Below are 12,875 nucleotides of genomic sequence, written 5' to 3' on the forward strand. Positions count from 1 at the left end.
AAAGAAGTTTGTTATTTAAAAACGCTTTTGTATCAGAAGAACAGAAATTAAACTTTGGTGTCTAAATTATCGTGTCTTGAGTTTTGCTGTAATTATGCCCGCACACATTCTTTTTTTCTTATTTTCAGAACAAAATCTTCTGATGCAAGTTCAGTGACTATTTTATATTAATCCCATCCTGTGCTTTTGAGTTTGTTTTTTGTTAATGTGATCTGCATTCAAGTAAGATCAAATCATTTTTCTTAATCTTAGTCTTTTTGCCCACTATGCTCAATTTTATTATATTTGCCAATACCGCCCTCTAGTGGTACATTATCATTACAGCACTATGTGGGATATTTCAGGCATGTATTCTTAATAGTAACTGTACTTTGGTGTGTTACACACACACACACACACACACACAAATAATTAGAGTTAACAAAGGTTTAGTTTCATTAAAATTAATGATTTATTAGACACTAAAAAGAGGTCAACTGACAGTCTTCAATTTTAGATTACAAATGGATAACTTAAAACAGCTTGAAGCCATAGCCAGTCACAGTCATAAATAAGAAACAAGTTTTTTAATAACACAAATACAAGTAGTGAGAGAACTCTAAAACAATTGCAGACACAAGTTCAAGTACTCGAGTAGCATATGTAAAGCATATAAGTGAAGAAAGCAAGAAAAGATACACACATCCCCAGGTAAATTATTGTTGTAACATCCTTTATAAGAATAACATACTGTTTACCATAGGAAACAAACATATGGGAATAAAGGCTGATCCACATTCACCTTTGAGAACACTCAACATTAATACATTCCACAGAATTTTTTTGTCTCCCACTGGGTTTCTATTTCCTGCTCCCAGCCTGCACAACTTGTGTGCTGGGCCCCCCATCCAGCTGAGTTGGGAATGACGTGATTAAATCAGTTTGGGGTAAAATTAGCCTGTTTAAACTCAGCAGATGAGGGTAGTAGAGGGGTGAGGTCCAGAAAAACCCTAGTTTGCACATATTCATTGTTCAGAGAACCATTTTCTTTTCTTTTACTGACATACAGAGGTGGCTGAACAATGGGGTGGCACTCATTTGGAAAATGTCAGAGAGACACAAGTAAGTAAAAATAAAGTCAAGTAGAATAAAGTATAAAGAAGAATAAACTAAGTGTAGTGCCACCCATTGCCTCTCATAGCCATCCCTCTATTTCTCCCAGTAATAACAGATTAATGTTCCAGTCACCATGTCACGTTGACTTACACGCAACAAAGCAATTTTATTCCCATTTGAGGTAAGACCAGTGCTGCTGGCCTGCCCAGTTTTGGATAAAAACGATGAGATCAGAGGATTGTGCATTGAGAACATCTGCCACAGACAAATGTAAATGTGATTTTTTTGCAGTGCCTCATGTATTTCTGAACCAAGGAGGATACTTTTCTAACACATTTTTCTAATGTATTTTAAGTGGATGATCACATACCAAAGAGAAATTTTAAGAGATTCAAAAATGAAAAGACCAATCTCACCCCATGATGAGATGAAGTGCCAGAGGATACCTTGGAGCAAAAAGGCCACTGAGAGGTACTGTAGACTAAATTCACCCTTCATCCTAACCCCCACCAAGAAGCAGCTTGTTTGGATGGGAGAATGTCACCTTGGTAACATATTGTGGTACAGATTCCTCCAGACTGCAGCGCCGTTTGGATGCAGAGTTCCATCATGTCAGTGATTCTAGTCTATGAGAAAGAGAGACATGAAAGGAGTAATAAGGCACATATTCATTCAGACCATCCCTGCCTAAGGGGTAGTCTTGGACCAGGCTAGTGTACAATCAGCAATTGCTTTCAGTGATTTGATCACTGGATGCATTCTACAGTACAGCCATAGAGATTCTGTTTACCTGTACTAGTCTCTGGTATAACCTAACACATTGTCAGGATCTTCCTTTTTCATCACCAAGGTCAACTCGCTACTTTGTACAAACTCTGCTGACTGTAGGAGACATAGGGGTTGGTATTTAGAGTAATGGACCAAGCTGCAGGCTTAAATCTGGGGTACTGCTCTACTGTTGCATTTTGTTAAATATTTAGCATGTTTATCGAAAGTGAAGCCGCGTTGATTGTGACTATTTCAGTGAGACTACAGGTAGTTATTATAAATTATTCAACACATTTGTATTAAAATTGACAGTTGCAATGAATTCATACTATCTTACGGCATGAACTAGAATATTAGTGTATCCCACACAAAAACTTATATGTTAAGTGTATATTTTAGAGAATGTATTTTTTTAGCTCAATGACTATATTTCAAGTATGTAAATTATTGTTATTTTGGTATAGTATTAATATATTTTTGGGCTGAACAACATACTTCTCAGTATGTTATATTTCATTTCCATATGGGTATCTGTCTCTCTCTTCCCACACATATACGCAAACACCAAAAAGTTTTTTTAGAGCCAAAACTGTAGTGACTTTTTAAAGTTCAATTTTAGAGTGTAATAAAGACATAGTACTCACTCTTGTGAGCCTGGTTCATCACGCCTAACTGTAAAAGAAAAAGTAAAGTAGCCATCAGCACATTTCCAGCACTGAAATAATAATTCAAACTGACATTTGGAAGTGCTGAGACCCATTTTAAAGCTCAAGACAAATTTGGCCTCTGTAGAATCTGAGAGGATGCTATGAGGACTGAACACTGGCACTTTGTTATTTTACTGAGAGAAACATTTCTTTTCTGCTGATACGTCACATGGTGCCTGTGATGTTAATCGTTCCTGTTTTCACATTGACACACTTACCTGGAGAGTCAGCTGCTGGACTAGACTTGTGCATCCTTATTATGAAAATGAACCCAATGATCAACAAAATGGCCATCACCAGTGAGGCCACAACAACTGTCATATCAGGGTGGTCTGACTCTGGCGGGCGATTATTGTTACCTGAAAGAAATAATATGAAGCAGAAAACATTGAGACAGCTGGGTTTAGAGATATTCACTCTTGGGTCCAACAGAAGTGTATTACCCTTTTCTCAGTTTTTGTTCTCTCACTTATCACAAGCAAGGAAAACTGTGTGTATTTAACTCAACACCTAAAATGTTCGGCGCACCAAGGGGTGAAGTGACCCGAAAGTGCAGAGGTGCTAATGCATGCATCTTGGGGAACAAACCACACCTCAGCATGTGCTATTTCTCTCCTCAATCCATAATGTGAATAATGAAGCTTTAGTCATATATAATGACCATACTTGGGATTTAAAAACATTTACATTTACATTCATTCATTCGGCAGACGCTTTTATCCAAAGTGACTTACAAGTGAGGCAGATTACAACGCAAGCAAAAAGCCACATAAGGAGTAATAATAACAATATTACAAGTGCTGCATGACCAAGTTTCAGTAGTTGGCCAGTAGTTGATTTTCTTAAGGAAAAGTTTAAGGCCTAATTAAAAGGAATTAGGTGCTTAATCTGCCCTCATACTCCTGGCACTGAGGCTGAGGTCCAAACCACCGTACCCCATCAGTACTCACAGATTTCCTGTAGCTGAGTCACAGCACCCCCCACAGAGCAGCTGACGCTGAGTGACTGGGAGCTGTTTATGTGCATGGTCCAGGAGACGTTATACAGCATGGTGACTGGGTCCTGAACGCTGCTCCTGTTCAACACCATCCATTGGGCGGCGGCCACCTCTGGCTGGAGGGTCCACTCCAAGCTCCGGTTTGGGTACCCGCCCGAGGAGGAGCAGGTGATGAGGCAACCCCCATAGTCGTCTCTGTCTTCGGGAGTGACCGTCATCACAGGTTCACTGTAATTGGCTGCCGGAGGAAAGGATCACCACAGCTGATGAGACTGAGACACGGCTGCCCTCACCTCAGTGCTGCACTGAACTCTCCTTTTTTTCTGCCCTACACATATTATCTGGCCATTACTTCATGTTGTGCACCCCACAGATCTACAGCTATTCTATGGTAAGCGGGTAGCTGTCGCTAGTTACCTGTTACTGTCAGTTGAAAAGTCAACGTTTTAGACTCCTTGGTCTTCTCCATGAAGATGCACTGATACTCTCCCTCGTCCGTCACACTCACATCCCACAGGTCCATCCATCCTGTGCGGTGGTCCACCGCGGTGCGGTTTACGTACTTCAAGTGAGGTACAATGGCCTTTTCAAAGTGGTAGCCATTGATGAAAACCTCAGGCGTTGTCTTCTGTATGTACATGAAGATGATGGGCATGCTGGCGTTGTGGTAGCAGGGAAGCCGCACATACCCACCGACCTGTGCTTTGACCTCTTCTAGAGCTGCGGCATGGAAAAGTACGGGGAGTGGTCACAAACAGCAGAGTAATGGAAAACATACAGTACAATGATATAAATAAATAAATGTAAATGTAAATATGTTAGCAGCTACATGCAGACAAACACACACACAGACACAGACACAGACACAGACACACACACACACACACACACACACACACAATGTAGGGTAATATTACAAGTAAGTATATATAACACAAATAAAGACATCATGTAAATTCATACCACCATATAACAGATTTTGATTTTCTATATCTTGGTTTGTGAAAGTACAGGTATAGGGCTTCACTGATTAACCCGAGTCAACAGTAAATCAGTTGGGGTGCGGCTTTGCAAACCAGTCTCTTGTTCATTTCGGCACATGTTCTGATTCATGTCCAGAGTTTCTGTAAATATACCAGGCCTCTGGGTGTAACGTTGGGTGACGGGTGGGGGGATTCCTGTGAGAAAGAACATGTTTGTGTGGCGAATGCTCTAAGATCCCCACAGACTCTTTCCAGATGCCCTCAAGATGGGGCTCAGAATTCAAGGCCCTCGGAAGGGCAAGCCTTCTTCAGGACAACAACAGGCAGGGGCCTGGTTGTCCTTCGGCAAGGTGTGTGTGGGCCGGAGAGGAAAACATTCACAACTCTACAGCCCTTGGGTGGGCAGCCTGGGTGCACGAGCAGGGCGTGGCCTGTGGGATGGCTCCGGGTGGAGTGGGTGGAATGCTCAGTTCAGTTCTGTATAATGCTGACAGCTGTGTGGTGACAAATAAACACAAAACCTCTTTCTGTTCACTTTCTGACTGTCATACTTTCCAGCGCGCTCCTGTCACTTCCTGAGATTGCGGACACAGAGCTCGGGGGGAAGAAGGAGGCGGTGGTATTGTGTGTGTGTGTGTGTGTGTGTGTGTGTGTGTGTGGGCGGGAGGTGGGGGGTTGTGGATCGGGACAGATCAGAGCGTGAATGACGTTTGATGATCATTGACAACTTCTCTCTTTTACTTCCCCGTTTTGTGAGATTGACCCTGGCTTGTTTGTCTTTTCTTTTGAAAGGCATAATGTGTTTGATACATTCACCTACACACCCACACACACGCATATACACACGCAGACAAAACACAGACACGCACACAGATAATGACACAGTAAAGGAACATGCAGTATTGTAGGAATGAAGTAGTGGAACGTACTCCCCAGCTGCAGCAGAGTGGCCAGGCACACCAGGACACACCTGAAACAGTGACATTAGTGAATACTTGGTTTCATCACTGCATTTAATGTCATTTCAGGATTCTCGCAGAACCACTGCTGTCCTTTTTCTGCTCATTTCAATAATAATCCTGTCCATGATCAGGGGACCAGTGGTATAGGGTCTATCAGTTTCAAACATTGCAACTAACATTTGGCTAAGCATTAGGATCACATCCAGTATAGGGCAATCATTGTTGTTCATAAATGATGAGTCCCTTGCTTCATGATATTGAATTCAATGTTCTTTTAAAAAGAGCCTTTTCTTCTATTCGTTTTCAAGCATCCAGGACAGACTTCACACTCTAAGTGTAATCTATAATGACATTTTCCAGTGCTAAATCAGTCTGACATAGGTAATTACAGTGATGTAAGCAGAGGAATGTGTTTGATCTCCCATTCTGAATACTCAAGACAGTCTGCAAAGCATTGCTCTACACTGTCAATCAACAATACTACACATTAAGGAGTCCTGTTGGAAAACAACAACAACAAAACACTTTCCAAGTATGTCACTAACAACATACTTACAACAAACAGCAGCAATTCATGAGGAACATCGGAGCCTGTATAAGACATAAAGGCGTATGCATAAATTACTCAAAAGCTGACAAATGTACGCATGCTCCTTACAGTGAGAGTGGTTTCCTGTCTAAATTTAGGGGAGGACCGTGACTGGGGAAAGACCCTGCTGCAGCGAAACGAAAATGCTCCCTCGCTGTAGTTTCATGAAGTTTCACTGAAAGTTGTGTGTGTGTGTGTGTTATCCCACAATGCAGACAAAGAAAATGTTTTGGTGCACTGCGCTGCAGACGGAACCTTAGAAAATGCAGAGATCGGTGCTCTGCGCTGCAGACAGGATGTTTGAAAACGCTGAAATCAGTGCGCTGTGCTGCAGAAAAAAATGTCCGAAAGTGCTAAGATTACTGCACTTCACTGCAGATAGAAGCTCTGAAAATGCTGAGATTAGTACACTGCAAAACATACCGGGAGGAAGCCCCGGGGATCACGTCCTTGGCTGATCATGCGTGCAAAGATATGTTTTGCATCACCAGTCATACCAGTCATGGGGGACAACAAGCAAAAGTTCAAGAAACCTTTTTCATTGACTCATAGTTTTCTCGTTTCTGACAGGAACTGTAATTGTGTGAGCCACTGCTGTGAAAATCCCTCTTTGTCGTGTGTGCCATGGGACAGTAAAAATGCTGCGGTCTCATTCCTCCTAATTGTAACTATCCCACTGCCCCCCCCAAAAAAGAGCTGCTCAAAAATCTGACTGCAGTCTCAGTGCACAATTTGACACTTGAGAAACTCGCCTAACTAGAACGGATGTGTCCAAAAATAGATGAAACAGGGCAAAATGCATATTGATGACATGACAAACATATTCAGACAGGTTTTCAGCAATGACTTAGGTTCAACGTTACTTAAACCTCAGGGTACACAGATAATAATAAGGTAAAATGCAGGGAAACTGCACTGTTATCTTAAAATTCACATTGGAACTTCTCCCAGAGCATGTGGATCATTACACGGACACAAAGAGCAAAGTGACAATAGTACTGAAATTGACTGGTGTCAGTGTGGTAAAGAAAACAGTGCTCCTGTTATTTTTGCAATTGAAAAAGTCCATTGTTCTCTTGCAATCAGTACGGAATCCATAAACTGGTGTAACACAGTAAAAGTATATGTACCTCAGCAAAATTTATATACATTCCCCCAAAACATACAACTGTAGCAATGTGCTTGCCCCTCCAGGTAATGCCATTGTTTCAGCCTTAGTGGTGTGATCAAGTATGTTTGTTGACAGGAAAGAACCAATGTTTCAAAATGTTCTCTTTTTACATGAGCTCAAGCCGGAACAAAACTGAGAAATGAGATAAATGGCACTTCACTAGGGAGACTTAGAAACTCAGGGACCAAATATCCTAACAGAGCTATTAACCAGAGCTACCAGAGCCAACAGCTAACAAGCACTCTTTTAAGTAAATCTCATACTTACCGGCCCCTGTGCTACGTCTGTCTTCAAACTCAAGTTATGCGGCAGCAGGATCAAGTCACAAATATATTTTTTTTGTCCAGGAGGTGGGGTTTTCACATCAGGAAGTAATGACTTTCATTTTGAATCTGTGCTATTATGCACACTACTAAAATCATATTGTTTTAAATAAACATTCATAATGAAGCAAGGTGCCCCTCTGCTTTAGTTAAATGCTTCTATTAGCATTATAGCTGATTACAACTAAGTAACTCCAGAAATTTTTCATGCCACCTGCAGTATGCCATTTGGAAGTGGAAAAAAAGTGACTCGACTCAAGAACCTCAGATTGATCTTTAATTAATTATTCCATAACAGAGCATGAATGCCCTCAGTCTAAATATGATTTTTGAATAGCTCCCAAAATGAATCGATTGCTAGTTATTTATATCTGTGGTCAATATGAACATTACTGCCACGCTATGAACCCATTGTAGAAAAAAACATTGACTAAAGGGGAATTTATGCCAATGATTTCGCACAAATGAACGTGACTGTGTGCGCTTAAACAGAAGAATTCATGATTCACTCTGTTTGTAAAGTTGTAAAACAACTTAACATAATTCCATGTCAAAACGGCCCAAGAAATAAGAATGACAAAAATACAATGGATGATAAGCTCCTGCCCTTACCCACTGCCGTTCATGGTGTCAACATGTGTCCATTGTAAGTGTGTTGGGGGGAATATTGTTTGTACTATTTTGGCAGTATTAGCTTATTTAGCAGATAATAGTTAGCCCGTTCACCCTGCTTTCTCAACCTGTAGTTTGGTTTCGTTATCTACAGCCTTGAGTGAAATAAAGCAACATCAATAACTTAAGTGCAATTTTGTTACCTAAAATGAGATTGAAGGTGTGTGTGTGATCTTCTGGTGCATTGATGATTTGAACATTTCATACAAAACTGAACAGTAAGGAGCAAACACAAAGAGGAAGGCTTTTGAATTGTGCTCACGGGATAACAGTTCTGAGGAACTCAGTTTCCCCACTGGTCTGTGGTCCTTCGGTGCCAGTGGAAGTTGCATAATGGGCCCAAGTCACTTCGCTGTGTTTGTAAAAGCTGTCATGAGCATGCACTCTCTTGTTTCATGCTGTGGCTGGAGGCATAAGTTAAAATCATGTGACTGCAACATTAGGAGACTGCTTATAGAACCCCAGTTCACATGACCAATGCGAAGTGCTTGCGTCCAGTTGATGTCATTAAACATTACTCATTGCACAATAGATTAGTAGAAACAGAATTGTTTCCCTTTAAATACTGCAGCACACCACCACAAAAAAAAAAAAAAAAACAAATTCTGAGCTGCTATATCTCTAGCTTTCACAGTATTCACAAATTTCTACATGGTGTTTATAACAATTTGCATTATTTATAAATAAAAAAAAATGATATTATGGAAGACATTTAGTGAAGAGGTACCTGAGTACCTCAACTAAAATAACAGTAGTAATATTTAACGTATGGCAGCATGTCAAACACAGTGTGTTACTTTGAAACACTGACCATTAAACACCAAGTCACAATGAACCCATTAAGCAAAGATCTGTGTTATCTTTAGGTTTTGTTCTAAGTTTGTGATTGCACTCTTTATTGTATACTTGGGTATTCATTTTTGTTTATTTATTGAGACATATTCACAGGGAGAAGCCTGAAGAAGGGTGTTTGATAATTGTGATAATTGTCCAAAAAGACTGAATGATATTGGGATGAGATCCTGCCCTAAAGGAAAGTAATGCTGATTCCTGTTCATGTATGTTTTATGTGTACAAGTGAGCCTTTCCAGTCAGAAAAAGACATCCATCCTCTCTGGATCTGCAGTTTATCATGGCCAATGGGAGCTGCTGAATGGAAATTTATTTGGAAGAGTACTGGGCTTTCCTGGTTTCTGCGAATAGTGAGCAGTGAGCTGACTCACAGTGACATGCACCGCATCGTGTTCCTAAGGCAAATATCTTCATCTTTATCACCAGGACAATCAGGCAGAGAGGAAGTCAGAAGGTGGAGTTACTCAGGTGCTGGCAGGGCTATTTGAAAGTCCCCCCGAGTGACATTTATAGTCTACTGAATTATTACTGTACTACCTTTGTGTTCCAGTGGGATTGTCAAGAGTTAATGTATCTTTCATTTCTCATAATAACAAATGTATCGGCAGATTGTTCATCTTTAACTAGAATTGCAAAGCCTTTAATTTTAATCTGATTAATGATTTGTACTTGAATTTCTAAGGAGGAACCTCAAAAAGCCTTCTTCATTATATCACATGGCGACTAATACTATCCTCAAAAACTGAGTAGTCAGTCACAAACAGCGAGTTACAGAATGTATGACATTATGGTCATGCTTTGCTGATGTGTGAGAACATGACAGCTCATCAGCCCTGGCTTCTCTCTCACACCTGTAATCTCTAAATGATGTTCTCTGTCTCACTTACCAACCATTGAGTTTACACCAATCACATCCTGGATGGAGGCTGTTTTCAGATGGCACATTCTCTCTGCTCTGGGCATCCCATGCAGGCTCACACTGGTTAATGCCTTGTAAACTTTATAATCTTAGACCTGATTTAGCTCTTCTTTTCAGTACCCTTCTAAGCTTGCTGTGAGGTTACAAAAATTCTTGGTGAAGCTCAATGCACGCATAGAGAAAGTACACTTTGACTTAATACCTTAAAACCGTAGACTGTGTAGTACGTCAAGTCCTATGACTGACAATAACTGCTCTTTCGAGCATCTCATGAGCTGCTACTGTGGGATTTTCAAGATGCATAATATGTCTGCTAGCCTTATATGTAAGCTTTCACATCAGCCTCTACACAACAGCCAATGGGGGCATACTAAAAATCAATGACTACTTTTCATTAAGCCACCAAAGCATAGACATTAATTGCTTTTTAGGATATGATGAAATTTGTAATGACATAGCCAACAGCAGCTGTAGTTGACACTATCTTGTCAGAGCCACATGTAGAAAGTGAGGAAGCTACATTCTGGAGCTGAAATACATACACGAATGGGCTGAGGTCATTTTAGAGTAAATGATCATTTACAGTAAAAGGGGACCTTCAGTATAGGACAGCCCACCTTGGATTTCAAGGGCTTTCCGTGCTCTTGGTTTTTACTCAAGAAAAAAGGAAAAGAAAAGAAAAAACGCATTGCCTGCATTCAGGGGGCTTCCTCCCTACAATCCTGTGTGTGTAAAGAGAGCTGATGCTTTTGCTTGTGAGTCTGTACCCAGTTAAGATTTGTGTGTGTGTGTGTGTGTATATGTTCCGTTGTTTGCAACATAAAGTAATTTTTAAGAACAATAGGCACAGTCTCTTTATGTCTGATGTATTTTCCATTAACACATATCAAATGCTGTATTCTGATGTTTCTGTGCAAGACTATGTGTCTAAGTGTAAACTTATATGTCTTCAAATAATCACTCATACTACAGCTGAAATGCTGAACAGACTGAATGAAATGGGGATTCCAATCAAAGGTAACAGCCCTTTGACATATAAAATGATTGGCTTAGTTCACAAAAGAACATTCACTTAAGCTCTGTCACTTAAGGGAAATACCCACAAATCTATCTTCAGCTATAAATCTTCAAATGGGTGACATACAGTAGTTTGGACAGCGAGACAGTATTCCATTACAAGCACACCACCACAAATGTCAATGAAATGTCAAATCAGAAACCAAGTTCACGCAAACATGCTATGTTTTACTTCCTCTTTTTAATGGAAAGCAACGTCACTGACAGTCCATATGATTGCAGGTGAGAAAACGCTAACAGAGTGATATTTTACAATGTGTATGAACAGCAGCCTTAAGAATAATACATATATTGCAATTGACAGCTTCTTCTCACCTATTTTTATTTTCCTGCCCGTTACACCATCGCTAAACCTTCCAAATTATTCATTGGACTCTCCTGTCTGGGTAAACATGATCACAATCAGCTTATGGCAACATCTGTTCATTTTAGCCAACTGTAAATGAGCCTGTAAATGTCTCTTTCCACACTTAAAGCATTATGAGTTGCAGCAATGGTAATACTCTTGGAGCACTTGTCACATAATTGACTTTGTCTTGTACATTATATATCTACTGCACCGTTGTTGTGCCTTGTAAGCTAAAACTGTTCTAGATGTAAGTTAAAGGCACTGTTAAGAACTGAATCCCTGGACAATTATTATGTCCTTTATACACATTTCACAACGTGCGCCCATTTAGCCTAAACACGGATTTCTTCTTTTACACAAAACCAGTCTATTGCCTACTGACACCAAACGGGCTCCCTTTGCTCGCCATCTAGCTGGCTGCATCCTTAGTGTTTGTTGACGTCAACATCCTTTACATACGCCTTTTATTCCCGTGCTGTAACAGATCACAATATGTGTTCTATTTTTGTCCATCATTCATTTCATTCTGTGTTTGTGTGCATGCATCTCTGTGTACATTTGCTTCGGTTGTCTTTTGCAAATTTATCTCACACACATATTAAGGTTCACTACAAACGCGGTAGATATCTACTCAAAAATACAGTGATGCTCAGTGTACACAAATCATACATTCTCTATTTGTCAGCATAAACGCTTTTGTAAGAATGTCTCTGCCACTTAACTATTTAAATAAATAAAGACACTAACTTAGCTACTAGATTCGCGAATTAACTCACACTTTCCAAAGAGACACTGGAAAATAATTCCACCCGTTTCCCCTATGGCATTCATTGTGGTGTACGCAGATGTCAACCTGATGTGGGCCAATTATTAGTTGTCTGCTGGCGTCATATTGATATCAACACCTTGAGCGACAGTTATTTATTGTTCTTTTTTATATGCAAATACATATCGTAAAGTGACATTAAGACCTGAACCAGTGAGAAACTTGCAGTGTTTCAGAGTATGCCTAGAATGCGCCTAAAAAGAAACAGAGATGCAATTACACATAATTATTACCTAGGCTTTTACAATCGGAATTTCGTAGCTACATAAGGAATCAAATAAGACTTACAAAGTAAACGAAATTTTCTCAGAGCGGATGATTATAATCACGCCTGTTTCCCGTAACTACAGCTGCGAATGTAAACACAGCTTTTCAACTTCGACCTTTTTTCCTACGTAGACCGTAATCTCTTTACGTGAAATACGCAGGAAAAGCATACTGTTTCGCGCTGTGAATAGCTTTCGGTGAAAAACGTTGTTGCACTGGTAACAACGTAAGCTTCGCCACACCGGTGGTGTTGTAGCTACTGGCTTTATGCAGGTTAGGTATCTGGCTTGCTAATTATTGAAGTTCACATAAATTCGC

At 40.2% G+C, this 12,875-nt stretch overlaps 1 protein-coding gene across 1 annotated transcript; it reads right to left on the reverse strand.

Moving 5' to 3' along the window:
- Positions 1–739: 739 nt before the first annotated feature.
- Positions 740–7,586, reverse strand: LOC118783038 (T-lymphocyte activation antigen CD86). The gene is made up of 8 exons (XM_036536698.1): positions 7,540–7,586; positions 6,069–6,103; positions 5,480–5,520; positions 3,985–4,287; positions 3,521–3,805; positions 2,789–2,929; positions 2,508–2,535; positions 740–1,721 (listed from the first exon to the last, which is right to left on the reverse strand). The coding sequence occupies exons 2-8, from the start codon at positions 6,095–6,097 to the stop codon at positions 1,703–1,705; spliced, it is 846 nt and encodes a 281-aa protein (XP_036392591.1). The 5' UTR covers positions 6,098–6,103; positions 7,540–7,586; the 3' UTR covers positions 740–1,702.
- Positions 7,587–12,875: the final 5,289 nt, after the last annotated feature.

The sequence above is a fragment of the Megalops cyprinoides genome, chromosome 9, assembly GCF_013368585.1.
Source record: "Megalops cyprinoides isolate fMegCyp1 chromosome 9, fMegCyp1.pri, whole genome shotgun sequence".
Lineage (NCBI taxonomy): Eukaryota > Metazoa > Chordata > Actinopteri > Elopiformes > Megalopidae > Megalops > Megalops cyprinoides.